Here is a 17361-nt window from a genome sequence, read left to right as displayed (position 1 = left end):
ACCCAGCACCGACATAAACTGTCTGATTAGAAAGGGAGCAGAGGCTAGCATCCCACTTTTTTTTTTTTGAAGTATAGTTGATTTGTGATCATTTGTGATCATTTCTGCCATACAGCAAAGTGACTCAGTTATACATATCTACACATTCTTTGTCATATCTTTTCCATTATGGTTTATCACAGGATATTGAATAGAGTTCCCTCTGCATACAGCAGGACCTTGTTATTTATCCATTCTATATATAATAGCCTCTCCTTCATGAACACAGCCCTTGTCATGGTGAAGGGGCTTGCGTAACCCAGTGAAGCTACAAGCCATCCCATGCAGGGCCACCCAAGACGGATAGGTCATAGTGAAGAGTTCTGAAGAAACATGGTCCAGGAGAGGACGGAATAGCAAACCACTCCAGTATTCTTGCCACGAGAACCCCATGAACAATATGTAAAGGCAAAAAGATATGACATCAGAAGATGAAACGCCCAGGTCATTAGGTGTCCCATATGCTACTGAGGAACAGTAGAGAAATAGCTCCAGAGAGAGTGAACAGGCTGGGCCAAAGCAGAAACAACGCCCAGCTGTGGATGTGTCTGGTGGTAAAAGTAAAGCCTGATCTTTAAAGAACAATATTGCATAGCAACCTGGAACGTTAGGTCCATGAATCAAGGCAAACTGGATGTAGTCAAGAAGGAGATGGCGAGAGTGAATGTCAACATCTTAGTAATCAGTGAACTAAATGGACAGGAATGAGCGAATTTTATTCAGGTGACCATTGTATCTACTACTGTGAGGGCAAGAATTCTTCATAATAGCCCTCATAATCAACAAAAGAGTCTAAATGCAGTACTTGGTTGCAATCTCAAAAAACAATGGAATGGTCTTGATTTGTTTCCAAGGCAAACCATTCAATATCACAGTAATCCAAGTCTATGCCCCAACCACCAATGCCTAAGAAGCTGAAGTTGAATGGTTCTGTGAAGACCTACAACACCTTCTAGAACTAACACCAAAAAAAAAAAAAAAAAAGATGCCCTTTTTATCATGGGGATTGGAATGCAAAAGTAGGAAGTCAAGAGAGACCTGGATAACCCACAAGTTTGGCCTTTGAGTACAAAATGAAGCAGGGTGAAGGCTAACAGAGCTTTATCAAGAGAAGGCACTGGTCATGGCAAACACCCTCTTCCAACAACACAAGAGAAGACTCTACACATGGACATCACCAGATGGCCAATACTGAAATCAGACTGATTATATTCTTTGCAGCCAAAGATGGAGAAGCTCTATACAGTCAGCAAAAACAAGACCTGGAGCTGACGGTGGCTCAGGTCATGAGCTCCTTACTGCAAAATTCACACTTATATTGAAGGAAGTAGGGAAAACCACTAAGCCATTCAGGTAAGACCTAAATCAAACCCCTTATACAGTGGAGGTGACCAACAGATTCCCTGTCACAGGATGCTGAGCAGAGCTCCCCGCGTGGCAAGTAGGACCTTGTTGTTCATCCATTCTACGTGCAACAGTTGCATCTCCGCATCCCACACTCCCAGCCCATCCCCTCCCCTCCGTCCTCCCCTTAGCAACCACCCGTCTGTTCCCTACGTCCGCGAGTCTGCTTCCATTTCATAGGTAAGTTCCTTTGTGTCATATTTTAGATTCCACATGTAAGTGATACCATATGCTACTTGTCTTTTCTGGCCTACTTCTTTTAGTACCATCATCTCTAGGTCCATCCATGTGGCTACAAATGGCATTATTTCATTTTTTTCATGGCTGAGTAATATACCATTTTACATACGCGCATCTTTATCCATTCATTTATCGATGGGCAGTTTAGGCTGCTTCTTGCCATTGTGAATAGTGCTGCTATCAACACTGGGGTGCATGTATCTTTTCCAATTAGAGTTTTCTTCGGATATATGCCCAGGGTTTCGTTTTATTTCAGGAGAAACCACTACAATTGTATATCTTCAATTTAGCCCACTCTGTGTAAATCTAACACTGTTCTGGAAAATTCATCCCCCAGCACAGAGCAGCACAGGACTGAGTGAATAAACTGAATGGGGGAGATGTGGAGAGGGGATGAGGATGAGAGTCTCTAAGCATTTCGAGAACCCAGGATAGACTGAAGAGCATAGTAACCTAAAAGATACATTCAAAGGTGTTGACTTCAAACTCAGGGGGCACCTTCTCTATTACGAACCTAATAATTAAAAGAGAGAGAGAGAGAGGAAGTTATATAAACCTACAACTTACTGAGAACAATCACAATTTTTCTGAAAAGAAGAAAACAACCATATGAGTTAATAAAGTAACAAAGTAATAAAGTAACAACTCTTTTGGGCTTCCCTTGTAGCTCAGCTGGTAAAGAATCGAGAGACCCCAGTTCAATCCCTGGGTTGGGAAGATCCCTTGGAGAAGGGAAAGGCAACCCACTCCAGTATTCTGGCCTAGAGAAGTCCACGGACTGTATAGCCCATGTGGTCGCAAAGAGTCAGACGTGACTGAGTGACTTTCACTTACTTACTTACTTAACAACTCTTCTATGGTTTTTGAAATTGCAACCTGAGGCAGATTTTGATTCCTATAAAACTGTCCTGGTTTATTTACCTAAGGTGGCTGTTTTTGAAAACCAATCCACTTGAGGACGTGAAACCACTGGTCTGTGGATCACAAACCAACAAATTCTTAAAGAGCTGCAAAATCATTTTGAGCAGAAGCACTACTTCCAAACTTCCCTTCAAATTCAATAATTTGATAAAATACCACTGATGTTTCTCTATGGCACAAAAGAAAAGGGACAAAGGATCTTTTGCAACGTTTGCAAGGTTTATTCCAACTTTCAGTGTTTACAATGATTCCCATACACACTCACATCTAAACAAGGCTTCCCAGGGCTTCCTTGATAGTCCAGGGGTTAAGAATCCACCTTCCAACACAGGGGACAGGGGTTCAATCCGTCGTTCGGGAATTAAGATCCCACAACATGCAGAACAACTAAGCCCGATTCCACAACTACTGAGCCACACGCAACAAAGAAAGATTGGTATGACACAACGAAGACTCTGCAACAAACACCCCACGTGCGGTAACTGAGACCCGACACAGCCAAATCAATAGACAGACTGTCCGTTTTAATTTTAAAAATATACAAGGTTCCCCAAAAAGAGTCTTTGTGGCATGGAAGGGTGATTAGAAAACAGATGCCAAATTTTCTTTCCATATTCACTTTGAAAATAAGTACTATTATCAGGATTTAAAATGTGAGTAGAAGACAATAATATATATATTTTTTTTGTGAACCCCTCTTCCTAACAAAAGGTAAAAAGACAGAGGAAGGGCTTGCGGCAGGAACGTGGCAGCACCCGCACAGACAGCAACGGCAGGCCTGTCGCTCTGCACCTGTGGCACAGGGGCTCCACGGGCGTCTCCCCCAGGGGAGTCTCCTGGTCCGTTTTCACAGTGACTGGGATGAAGAAACGCTCTGACCAATAGCGTGGCTGAAGTCTAGCAGTGGAGCAGGGCTCCAAGCCCAGTCCCGAACCAGGCAGCGGCAGACGGGGGAAATGGCCTGGCTGTGGCAAGTCTAAAATCTGCATGGGCAGTGGCCTCTGCCAAACTTGGGCTGTGGACATATGTAGTCATTACCCCCAAAGGGCCAACTGTTCATCACTGAGAAGGGACTTCTAGGCACATGGGATGCCTTGCTTGCCAGAAAGAGCTTTTTGCAGGGCTCACTGAGAAACACCAAGACTTGATGTCACCAGGTCATTCCAGCAGGCTTCAAAACTGGCCTCAGATGTCATTAAACAAGCCCGCAGCCGCCGACCATGGGCTGTGACCCCCGTCTTGCAGCTGGACAGAGGGCAACTAACCCCAGCACTTAGCACACATCCAGCTCTTGACTTTGTGGGACGAGGATCCTGCTGGTGGATTGGATCAACTGCTGCTGCTAAGTCACGTCAGTCATGTCCAACTCTGTGCGACCCCATGGACTGCAGCCCACCAGGCTCCTCCATCCATGGGATTCTCCAGGCAAGAGCGCCGGAGTGGGCTGCCACTGCCTTCTCCGTTGGATCAGCTATCCCTCTGCCAAGTGTGAAGTGCCGTCCTGGTGCCAGTGAGAGTTTGCATTAAACCTACCTTTTAGTTTCCTGTTCATTCAAATTTGCAAAGGAATTCTCCAGGATGTGGGGTCTCTGGCCATGTTTGTTCCACACACAGCATTATTTGCCCCATAAATGAAAGAAACTCAAACCCTCACTGGCTGTGTGCATAATAACAGCATTTCCTCAACTTCATCTACCCCTGTTCTACTTTTATGATCTGTGCCATCCTGGTGGAGCACCTGTGTTCTTTATTATTTACTTCATTCTTTTAAGTTAACTTTTTTGAGTAAGACTTACTTTTAAAATCACTAACATGAATGAAAGTGAAAGTCACTCAGTCGTGTCCAACTTTTTGTGACCCCATGGACTATACAGACCCTGGAATTCTCCCAGTCAGAATACAGAAGTGGGTAGCCGATCCCTTCTCCAGGGGATCTTTCCAACCCAGGGATCAAACCCAGGTATCCCACATTGCAGGCAGATTCTTTATCAGCTGAACCACCAGGGAAGAAAGCTATTATCATCAACAGACATAAAAGATAAATATAACAATCAATACAATATAGCTATTAAGTTTTACAGGAAGCAACCTAAAGAGAGTAAAAAAAAAAAAAAAGTTTAATGAAAAGGAAAAAGTTTAACTCCTCACTCTGATCCAATATTAAAAACTGCTCTTTTGCAGTGCCACTTAAAATCGTCTCTAGCAGTGCTGGTGGCACAGGCCTTACATTTGTGGGGGGAAAAACTGAACTAAATAGATAATGATACAGTACTGTGATGTAAGTCAAATTACAGCATGGACTATAAAATGTGAATTGCTAACCCTCTGGGCAAGATTCATGATGCATTAAGAAAGTCTGTCCCCGATTCGTGGACAGTGAGACGGAATAGTGCCTTTTCTCACGTATCCAGAAAGCATTCGCCTCCAACCACTAAGAATTGGTGAACAGAGAAAACACATATAAAGTCCAGGCAGGAAAGTGTAGCGTGGTCTTCACTACAGGAAACCGCACCAGACCTTAACTTGAAACCTATAGCGCTGGTCCCCTCCCTTGAGCAAGGGAACATCAGCAAAGGGCTCGTTTTGCTCCTGGAATCAAAGCCAACTTGTTCAGTCAGCTCTAGCATCTCACCCTTTAGCCAGGAGGTTAAACCCTGAAGGTTTCCCACCTTCCACACGGGGAAGGTGTGGGGTCGACAGAAGCTAAGTGAATTTGTGCTGAAAGCCACAGGAAGCTGCTGAGGGGATGTTAGGAGAAAGCCTGGGAGTGGGGACAGCCAAAACCCCACCCTCGGTGTGTCTGGCATCCCTTTGGGGCTTCTGAACAATGCAGCATCCCCAGACCCACCCCAGACCGCCTGCATCAGAATCCACATTTTAACAAAACCCTGCGGTTAATCCATGGCACATTCAAGCCTGACGAGCACTGATCCAAAGGGCCTCAGGGGTCTGACACCACCCTCTCCGGTGCCTCCGTCCACGGTCAGTGATGCTCTCTGGACAGTCAGAGACTGAGGACGCCAGGAAAGGTTCTACCCTGACAGTGGTCAGCGCCAGCCACAGCCATGCGACAGCTCAGGGACACAGAGGACCCTGATCACTGGGTGGGCCACCTCTGCGGGGGCTACAGGAGCCTAGTTTCACATGGGCCCCCAGACACAAGCCCCAAACCCTTACAAAAGCCCGCATCTGCAAAAAGTGGGGGTCCCCACGTGGCCTCTCAGGCTGCAGACTCTACCACTTTGATTGACCTGCCTAGGAAATTCACACTCATGGGATTTGATCAGCCAGAAAAAATGAGAGGAGACACGGGCAGATTTGCCTGGTCTGGAAACAGCTCAAGACCCAAGATCCCGCTGGTGATGGTAAAACCGTGACCCTTCTCCGCTCTGTCATCTGTGCAGCTTTTTCACCACCACAAAAAAGCCTCCTCCACGACCTCCCATTGTGCACACGTGCGCACACACGAACATGTGCACACACCAGAGCAAGCCTCTGCCGTTAGGAGAAGCAGGCGGTTAAGTCCCCCAGCATTCCCACAAGAGCCTGATAAAAAGGGGGCAGACCTGCAGGATCCATCACCAAAGTCCAGACCTGCAAGGAGGGAAGGTTCTCCCTGGGAAAGCAAACACTGGGACCTGACTGGGCTTCAGTGACAGCTCATGTCCTCCTATCCACGCTGGAAGGTATAAATGGGTGCATGAGGAGAGGCACGTAGCCCTTCTTTCTTCCTCTGAATGTTTCAAAAGACACAGCTGATGTGGGAACCAGTACAACTGGCCCCTGACAACACTGAATTCATACGGAGCACGTCTTCCCACAAGAGTCAGTAACAGGACTGCAACCTTCCAGCTCGGTTTTTTCCTCAGCTCCCAAGTAATTGAAGCCAATAGGTCTCCTCTTTCTCGAGGATTTCTGGACCCCTGCTTCTTTTTCTTCTTAACGCCAATTTCAAAAAGGCTATCTGATTTCTTTGGGTTGTGTGATTTCAGCGGTCATTTTTCAAAGTCGCTGCAGAGTTCACAGCCATCCAGTCTTTACCGCTGAGAGCACAGCTGAGACGAGAGAGAGCAGTTTCTATACATGCACCTCAGGCAGGGGAGAACCGGACCTCAGACGGGCAGGATGCCGGACTTCAGACAGGCGGGTGCCGGACCTTAGGCAGGCGAGATGCAGGACCTCAGATGGGGCGGGTGCCAGACCTCAGACGTCGGGGTATGCCGGATCTCAGACGGTGGCGGATGCCCGGCCTCAGACGGGGAGATGCCGGACCTCAGACCCGGGGATGCCGGACCTCAGACGCGGGGGATGCCAGACCTCAGAATGGTGGGGGATGCCGGGCCTCAGACGGGGGATGCCGGACCTCAGACAGGCAGGATGCCAGACCTCAGACCGGGGGATGCCGGACCTCAGACGGGGGATGCCGGACCTCAGACAGTGGGGAATGCCGGATCTCAGACCAGGGGATGCCGGACCTCAGACCCGGGGATGCCGGACCTCAGATGCGGGGGATGCCAGACCTCAGAATGGTGGGGGATGCCGGGCCTCAGACGGGGGATGCCGGACCTCAGACAGGCGGGATGCCAGACCTCAGACCGGGGGATGCCGGACCTCAGACAGGGGGGATGCCGGACCTCAGACAGTGGGGAATGCCGGATCTCAGACAGTGGGGAATGCCGGACCTCAGACCGGGGTGATATCGGACCTCAGACCGGGGAGATGCCGGACCTCAGACGGGGGGGATGCCGGACTTCAGACGGGGCGGATGCCGGACCTCAGACGCGAGGGATGCCGGACCTCAGATGGGGCGATGCCGGACCTCAGACGGGGGGGATGCCGGACCTCAGACGGGGGTGATGCCGGACCTCAGACGGGGGAGATGCCGGACCTCAGACTGGGGAGATGCCGGACCTCAGACGCGGGGGATGCCGGACCTCAGACGGGCGTGCCGGACCTCAGACGGGGGATGCCAGACCTCAGACGGGGGGGATGCCGGACCTCAGATGGGGTGATGCCAGACCTCAGACAGGGGAGATGCCGGACCTCAGACTGGGGGGGATGCCGGACCTCAGACGGGGGAGATGCCGGACCTCAGACGCGGGGGATGCCGGACCTCAGACGGTGCGATGCCGGACCTCAGACGGGGGGGATGCCGGACCTCAGACGGGGGATGCCAGACCTCAGACCGGGGGGGATGCCGGACCTCAGACAGGGGGGATGCCGGACCTCAGACAGGGGGGATGCCGGACCTCAGACAGTAGGGAATGCTAGATCTCAGACCGGGGGATGCCGGACCTCAGACGGGGGGATGCCGGACCTCAGACCGGGGGATGCCGGACCTCAGACCGGGGGATGCCTGACCTCAGACCAGGGAGATATCTGACCTCAGACGCGGGGGGGGGGGGTAGGGAGGGGGGAATGCCGGAGGTCCCCCCGCTGCACAGCAGTGTAAGGGGAGGCTGACTGTGCTCTGCACTGCCGCCCACCCCTGCTGCAGGACAGCCAGTGTCTAGGGCAGCCAGTGACCTGGAGCTGGGGCTAACGGCTGCCTTAGAAAGATGCACTGGGTCAACCAGGCCTCACTCAGTAATGGCCGTCAGATGCGGCCACAAGGGCAGAAGACCACAACAGACAGACTGAAGAGGCTGGTGGTGAGACAGCAGGTCAGCGTGGAGGGAGGAACAGACCACCCACAGACAGAAGAGAGGCCGCGAAAGCCCTAGCGTAGTGTCGGGTGTGGGCCCCAGCGCAACGCTCAGAACGCCAGCTCCACCCCCATTCTCACCACCAAATCCCTTTTACCTGAGGAGAGCCGACTCCCCTGCAACCAAAGAAGACAAACAAGCCCCCCAAGTAATTTTTTCACTTTCTGTAGTACTTTCAAGGGAAGAAATAATTCTCATGACAAACAAAAGCAGACACTATGACAAGAGCATATGACTTGGCCTAAAGACAGTTTCCAATTACGGGATCTGAGAGGGAGTGGCAATTTAAAAGGTGGGGGGTGGGGGGGAGAGGGGAAAGCATTGTTTTCTTCACATTTTCAATGAAGTACTGATTATCACTGCTGCCTTATAACAAGGACCCACAGGAAAATACTATATCCAGAGCTGGGGGCTTCTGCAGAGGACACCACACTGAAAGAGCCAGACCTGAGGGTCATTGAGAAGGAACCTACAGAGTCTTGTACGAAAGCAAAACAAAACACAAAGCAGGCGTGCAATAGGTGAGGCAGAACAGACTATCGCTGTTATAAACAGAGCACATGTGGGCTTATCCTCAGGACATTAGACCAGAGTCCTCGCAAGAACAGAATGCCACCGCTAAAGACAGGGTCCCTGGGAGCTGCCACTTTACCTTGAGGTAATTAATCAAACATGTTCCAGCAAGCCACGGGACCAGTCTACCCCGGGAATGCTCCAAGGCTACAAGACGCAAGGTGAAACCAGGTACCCATTTAAAAGCGAAAGGTTAAACACGATGTAAACACCCTGTCAGGCCGTTCCATTAAAAGGAGGCAACATCACAATGGAATCTGAAAATCAAAATAAACTCACAAACACGCCACACAAATTCAAGTGGGCAGGCCTACCTAGGGCGCAGTCAGAAATAAATAAGACTGACAGAAATGCCTGAAATGGCAGGCAGGTCCATTCACTGCAGCAGAAAGGCAGGTTCTCAGGGGAGCAGCTGATGGGCCGGGCCACCGCCAGGAGAGACCAGCCCTTCCCCAAGCAAGGCTCCCACCACAGCAGCCCCCAGAGGTCTGGACAAGTGACCACGCTCCCAGCCCTCAGTGTCTCCTCCCATCAAATGAGGGGACAGCTGCCGAGTTCTCAGGCCCCTCTCCACCGCTGTGAATCAGGGTGAACTGACTGGAAGAAAATCAGCACCTAAAATTTGTTTTGTGGCAAACTATTCAATAATGGAAGTAATTTCATCCCAAACATATACATAGCTTTCTTCCTGAACATTCATCCAGCCACATTTACTCAAAATTGCGAACATCAGCATTGGAAGAGACAAACGGACGGTTCACGTGGAACCATTTTCTTCTTACCATTCCGGGACACGTCGAGCTCCACCAGCTGCATGAAGTTGGCTATTTCTGGAGGGAGTCGCTGGATCTCGTTATCACTCAGTCCAAGCTTTCGTAACTTGACTAGCTGGAAAAATTGCTGAAAGACAAAACAGGTTTATGTAGGTCTCACAGATATTTGCAATGCAAACTTTTTCCCCAATATGAAATGTAAAACAGTATGTCTTCTAGGGTCTTCCCTGGGGGCTCAGCGGTAAAGAATCTGCCTGCCATTGCAGGAGATGCGGGTTTGAGCCCTGATCCAGGAAGATCCCACATGCCATGGAGCAACAAAGCCCGTGCTCCACAACTACTGAGCCTGTGCTTGAGAGCCCGGGAGCCACAAGTACTGAGCCCACGCGCCGCAGCTACTGAAGCCTGGGCACCCTAGAGCCCACACTCTGCAACAAGAGAAGCTGCCACAATGAGAAGCCCACGCACCACAGCCAGAAAACAGCCCCCACTTGCCGCAACTAGAGAAAAGCCCGCGCAGCAAATAAAGACCCAGCACAACCAAAGATAAAATAATAAAATGTTTTTAAATGTCTTTTAAAAATTATCAAGGACTGCACCAATGTCACTTTCCTGATCTTCATATTGTACCACAGTCATGCGACGACGTAACCGCTGGGGTAAACGAGGTACACAAGACATTTCTGTGCACAAGCAACACTTATTTCAAAATTAAAAAATTTTCACAATGAACAAGTAACTCAGTAAGAATAGTAATGCCTCCTTTACAGTATCCAGTAGGTGGTCACATTTTCTACTTACAGAAACTGGTATGAAACCTTCTATGTTAAGTAAAGATATTTGAAAATTAGAATAAAATATTTCTTAAACATTTCAAAAGAAATTCCTTGCATCAGAAAATATATAAATATCCCACAAGTGTGTGTAGGAGAAAAGGAAATATTTTTGGTCAATCTAAAAAAGAGCCTGCACTGGATCCTTGCCTTAAACATGGCACATAAGGCAAATGCCTTCTGCCCCACACCCTTTAAAAACTGTACTAAAATAGCATTAAAGGAATTTATAGGGAGATGGACATAGACATAAAAATACAAAATAAAGGGATGAAGACAATTCAAGATGAGAGGGGATGAAAAGCAAACTAGACATGTGACAAAATCCTTGAAGCAAGGAAACAGATGAATAAATGGCAGTGAATAAAAGAGTCAAAACAAAGCTGAACTTTAAGCCTGTGGAGTGAGTAGCCTGTGGAGATTAGGTATAGGTATCTCTGAAGGAAGGGGCTTCCCTGAGAGCTCAGTTGGTAAAGTATCTGCCTGTACTGTAGGAGACCCCGGGTTCGATTCCTGGGTTGGGAAGATCCACCAGAGAAGGGACAGGCTACCTACTCCAGTATTTTCAGGCTTCCTTTGTGGCTCAGCTGGTAAAGAATCCGCCTGCAACGTGGGAGACCTTGGTTAAATCCCTGTGTTGGGAAGATCCCCTGGAGACAGGAACAGCTACCCACCCCAGTATTCTGGCCTGGAGAATTCCATGGACTGTATAGTCCACAGGGTCATAAAGAGTCAGACACGACTGAGCGACTTTCACTTTGGATATAAAGACCATTAAGTCCCCACAGCCCCTCCTCTGGCTTGCACAACTAAGCAGGGGACTGGAAATTTCCTCCAGAAGAGCTGACTCTAAGACCAGCTAAAATCAGGGATGAGGCACGCAACCAGAAACAGGGAAGGGGGTCAGAGCCTGCTCCATGAGATCTACTCCCTTCTCCCTGCAGCTGGGCTTCTCAGCAAGAAAACAGACTAACAGACACAGATTATACAAGAGGGAAGCCCCAGGTTATAAGCCCCATTCAGGCACTCAGAGCTTCAGTTCTCTTTTTTAATTCAGGTGCCTGAATCTCATTTAAACAAAGCCAAGGTTCTTCAGACACGGATAAATAAGACGAGGTGAAACAGCCATAAAATAAGAAGAAATAAACCCTAAGAAATTAAAAATTAGTGCAGCATCAAGAATCCAACAAAAGAGATGAAAAATAAAGCTAGAAATCTCCCAGAAGGGACAATAGAAAGACAAAGAGATGGAGAGACAGAATAGGGAAAAAAAAAAAGGAAAATTAGAGGATAAGGTTGCGAGGTACTAGATCCAATGAACAGATATGCCAAAGATAGAAACTTACAGACCGCAGAGTATAAGTTTCCAGGTTAAAAAGGCCCACCATGTGGCCAGTTACACGAATGAAACAAAACATATAGGAATACCAAAGAATATGATAAAAGTTCGTAACTCCAGAAATAAGATGATTCTAAAAGCTTCCAGAGGCTGAAGGGTGGAGAGAAGGGGAAGAGGGCAATAACAAAGGACTGGGACTCAGAAATGGCACTGGACTCAACAGCAACCTTGAAAGTAAGAAGGCAACAGAGCAGTGCCTTCAAAATTCCAAGAAAACATTTCCAACCCACTCACATACCCAGCCAGACTATCGATCAGGTATGATGAATGAATAAAAGACATTCTCAGACATACATGGTCTCAAAAGAGTTATCTTCCTTGCACCTTTCCCAAGAATCCATCAAAATGTGGAAGCAAATCTAAAAGGAGGAAGATCTGAGATTCAGAAACCAGAGAATCAGCCAAACAGAAGGAGACAGAGGCTGAAACAGTGAAGGCATTTCAAGACGGCAGCCAAGCAGCAGGTCCCGAGAGCAGCCAGTTTACACTGAAGAAAATACCAGGGCTCTCAGAGGAGAGCTTGGAAAAAAAAAAAAGACACATGTGAGGGATTATCTGACATGTCTGGAAGTATCAGGAAATTTACTTGGTGACAAATTAGAAAATGAAATAGAGAAAACAAAGCAAGCAAAAAAAGGAAGGAGTTATTAATTCCAGAAAAAAAAATACAGCGTAAAAGAAGATATATAGTCAAAATACAAGATTTGATTATGAACAATATTTATGCAGTCATAATATTTTAATATTTATAAATTGTTAAAAACAAATTTTACATTATGTCAATATTGAGAGGATAGGAAAGAAACCATAAGTGCTAAAGACTCATCTTCCACAGAAGGAGATCAGTAAACAACTAAATAGTATTGGGTAAAAATCAAACTGTAAAAGCAAGCCATTTAGCAATGTGGAAGCAAATGTTAACAGAAATCCCAGAGCTGGGGGTTCTCAAAAGCAAGACACTGGAGTGGCGGAGGGGAGGACAAGAGATTTATGGGATTTTTAAAAAATTATTTGCATATATTACCTTGCTAAAAATAGAAATTGAATTTACAAAAGAAAACATCTCCACCAAGACAACAGGGTACTCCAAATGATAGTTGTGAAGGCTGCCAACATTTAATAAGCTTCGTCAGTTTTTTCCTTTAGTAAAAGGGATTGTAACTTACATAATCAAAAAGAAGGCATCATCTTTTGGAAATCAATGGGGCAATACAAAACATAAAAAGTTTTCAAGTCCACTGACATCGTAACAACACTTTTGGGCATCTGTTCTAGTAACATAATTGAAAATAAGAAAAAGCAGCTATGGTACACAGTATGTTTCTGCATTCTTATCACTAGAAATGAAAAGCATATCAAATAAGAGAAATGACTAGCATGTTATTAAGAACTCAATATTAAGCAACCAAAGATTACTATAAACACCAGAGAACTTCAAAGAGATTGACGATGCAAATATAATTTTAAAAGAAGACAAAATAGCAGGTACACTATGGAAAAGCACATGTACCTGTTGAGAAGAGAACATAGCGGGGAAAGTTACGCCAAGAGACAAGGGAAATGCATGAACAATTTTATTTTTTAACAAAAAAGATACTTTAATATGAACTACGAATCTCATCAAATGAATGCTACCAATCAGCTATATATAATAATGAGCATGCTCAACAAAAGGACTAATCCTTTCGAGTTCTTCAATCATAGGGCTGAAATTTAATTTCTTAAGGAAAGATTTGGAAATTTCTTTATGTGGGTTATACTAAAGCATTAGCTGACACAAAAGCCATTCAAAAGAGTCACATTTGAATAACAGAGCTTATGCCAGTTGTTCAAAAGAGTCTGACAGTTTCATAATGCATCGATGTGCTTATCAGGCATGAAAAGCTCACTTTGTTTTCCAGGAAAGCTACAGCTCAAAGGCCATCACCTAATCCATACATTCGAGGACCGTTCAGAAATAATACAAGAAACCAAGTCAACCAGGGACTTAAATCATCAGTGGATAATAAGCTAGTTTTATGCCTGTGGAAATGACAAGCTTCGAATCCCAATGTTCAACAGAAATTCCTAATCCTAACTTTAAATCCTAATTTCAAGCAAGCAAATTTAAGTTGTTTTGCATGTTAAAAACATCCTCAAAAAGGACCTGTCACAAATACTACTTTATTCAACTGGGGACACACAGACCAGATAGAGAAACAGCCCTATCCAACAGCATCCCACAATGAAAACAGCGATTCCTCAATCCTTCCCTCATTATCCTGAGGGGACCCTAATTTGGCATTCAAATGCTTTAAATCAACTACATTCTGTAAGAGAGACACAATATCACTAAGACTGCTTAAATCTTCAAGTGTTGCACTTGCAGACAGTCACGGAGGAAAACTCCAAAACTGTATAAACCCTTCTGCCTTCTCTGGGATGAGCCAGGGCCCACAGGAACAATTCCCACGGCAGTCTTGGCAGGGCGCCTGGGCAGGGCGATCGCGTGACGGGGCACACAGACACCATTCTTCAACCGCACCATGTTGATTACAGCACCCTGGCCCACACCGAGCACATTCTGTACAGTTACATGCAAAGAAACCCAAATTGCCTTGGCCTGCGTTGCCACACCACAGTCTTCTTATAGCCACCATTGTTTTTAGTAGATACAGAGTCTTTAATTTGGTTGAACAGAATGTTTCTTTTTCCCATTCTCCATTTCTAACGAGATTCTTTTCCCTTCTCTTGATAAAGTGTTAGTTCCTCTCCCTTCTTAGGAAATCTGAGTCTTAAGAGAGCTGCATCCTTTGCTATCACCATATGGCCAAGGATCAACAGTCTCCCCAAACTTCCCCATAAGGTGGGGAAAAGATGAACCATTGTTGCAGACTCACCTGGGGAGGACAGCATAAAGAATGGGATTAACCTCCTGAAAAGCTGTCTGACTCTGAGCTGTCAGGATACCAGATGAACTCACAGACTTCCTTCTGGGCAGCTTCTAGCCCTTCAGCTGTGCTTCCCTGGTGGCTCAGGTGGTAAACAATCTGCCTGCAATGTGGGAGACCTGGGTTCGATCCCTGGATCGGGAAGATCCCCTGGAGAAGGAAATGGCAACCCACTCCAGTATTCTTGCCTGGAGAATCCCATGGACAGAGGAGCCTGTCGGTCTACAGTCCATGGGGTCGCGAAGAGTTGAACACGACTGAGTGACTGCTTTCACTTTTCAACCCCTCAACTAAACGCTGACCCCTTCCCACCCTACCTAAGTCTCATCACATCCCTGTCCCCAAAGACCTGAACTGCCTTTGTGGTCAACCAGCTTGGCAAAGATATTGTAAACCAGTGGTTCTAATCTCCAGGTGAGAATAATCATGTTACAGTATCTATCATTTTTATCACCTGGCCATGTTCTTCACTATGAGACTTATAAAAAGTGATCATGACTTTATTACCCAGGTAGATTCTTCTAGGTATGTACTTTGCATACTTGTTGAAAAAAAAATTCACATATTATTCTAGTATATTTTACATATTTGAATGTGCTTGACAGAATTATTCATAATTGCCAAAAACTGTAAATAACCCAAATATCCATCAATAGTACATCTGACAGAAATATATTCTTACAATGAAATTTTTCATGGCAATGAAAATGAACACTTGCTCTTGGAGTACAGAGAAATCTAGAAATAATATTCAGCAAATAAAATCAGACACAAAAGAAGGCACACTATATTACTCCGTTTATATAATGTAGAAAAATCACCAAAACTAAACTTCTTTGTTTAGAGATGCATACAGAGGTGGTAAAAACTATTTTTGAAAAAGGCAAAGAGGTGATCAGTATTCAATCAAGTTAGCGGCTTCTTCCAGTCATGAGGGAAACATGATCAGGAAGGGCATGAGATGGGCTTCAGGAGTCCTGCCAATTCTAAACCTTCTAACCTGACTGCTAGTCACAGGTTTTCATTTTATAATTTGTTGTGAGCTGTATATTTATGCTTTTGTGCACTATTAATATGTGTGTTTTATTTCACAATAAGAGAAGTTTTAAAAGTTTTAAACTATTGATTAATCAGAAAGAAAAACGCCAATTAGGACCAATGACATCAAATGCCTCACCCTGACAGAGGTGATGGTAATGAAAAGCAATGGCATCACGTCTGCAGGAGGAGAAACAAAAAGGCCAACAGCAACCAAAACAACAACGTTAGAATGACCACGCTGCAGCCATTAACCGTCACCCTTTATTTACTGTGGGATTCTCTGTGCTCAGCAGTGAGCCAAAGACTCCACTCGGGTCATACCCTGTAGTCATCTCAACACTGCTACAGAGCTAACATCTATGTAGAACGGTCACTGCTGCACAACAAACCATCTCAAACTCGGTGACTCAAAAGCAACACGATTTCTTGAAATTTCTCACATTTCTGTGGGCCTGCTGTTTTCACTTGAGCTCACTCATGCAGCTTCACTCAGCGAGCGGGTCAGAGGGGCGGGAAGACCACCACCCCAGCCTCAGCTCATGGTTCGCTACTTGTGCCAACACCCAGCAGGAGCTCCTCTGCTCTCCACAGGCCTCGTTCCTTTGCCATATGATCCAGTGGCTCTCAGACCAGCGTTCAAAACGGGCAAAGAGTCCGGGAGGACTCTCAGAGCCGAAACCTTGAAATCTGCACCATGTCACTTCTGCCATAGTGAGGGGAATGGGGAAATAAGTCTCCACTGGTAGATGGAAAGAGCAGCAAAAATCACACTGAAAAGAGGCTTGGAAGGGGTGAAATCTGGTAGATTAAATGGTCTACTATAAAATGAGGTAGGGGCCTCAGAGGTACCACAGAAGACCACATATAAAAACCAGACAGACTATTCTATAAAACTCTATGATTCACCACAGAGTAACGATTTTTCCAAAGGAAACCTAAACAAAAAATGTAATAATATACTGGATAAACTTTGGCTAAGACATGACTTTTAACACACGAGAAAGTTAAAGGGAAAAGACTCAAGAAATATTCACAGAAGAATAAAAAGATCCATTAGCTAAAGTAGAGAATTCAAAGGATCATATCTCACATCCAGAATTTGAATTTGAAAGGGTTTCAGCAAACACTCAAAAATAAGAACTGCTGATGAAACAAGTGTTAACAAGATACTTTTTCTACTGTGTTTTGGTAAAGAGGTGTGGAATGGGAATGTCCCCAGGGGAATCACTTGACTTCCCTGGTCCTCTGTTTCTGTAAAAAATAAGCATTAAATGATCGAAGGGCTCTTTTTAGTTCTAAAAATGTTAGAACTGCATTTCAAAATACCTTCAATGTACCATAAAAACATAACAATCCTATTAGCCCACAATATAACAAGCATGCACTTAAAAATGAATAAAATTACAGAAAGTAGATTAGTGGTTGCCTAGGAAACAGGAGATCCAACCAGTCCATTCTGAAGGAGATCAGCCCTGGGTGTTCTTTGGAAGGAATGATGCTAAA

At 45.8% G+C, this 17361-nt stretch overlaps 1 protein-coding gene across 1 annotated transcript in view; it reads right to left on the bottom strand.

The window, feature by feature from the left end:
- LRRC1 (leucine rich repeat containing 1) overlaps positions 1 to 17361 on the bottom strand; it is a 135670-nt gene that overhangs the window by 75550 nt on the left and 42759 nt on the right. Inside the window, exon 2 of the mRNA XM_005891374.2 lies at positions 9665 to 9782. Within this exon, the coding sequence (XP_005891436.2) occupies positions 9665 to 9782 (118 nt within the window). The remainder of the gene's footprint in view (positions 1 to 9664; positions 9783 to 17361) is intronic.

The sequence above is a fragment of the Bos mutus genome, chromosome 23 (assembly GCF_027580195.1).
Source record: "Bos mutus isolate GX-2022 chromosome 23, NWIPB_WYAK_1.1, whole genome shotgun sequence".
In the NCBI taxonomy this organism is placed as follows: Eukaryota; Metazoa; Chordata; class Mammalia; order Artiodactyla; family Bovidae; genus Bos; species Bos mutus.
Note: the sequence above shows the minus strand (reverse complement) of the source record. Positions and strands in the feature narration are given on the sequence as shown.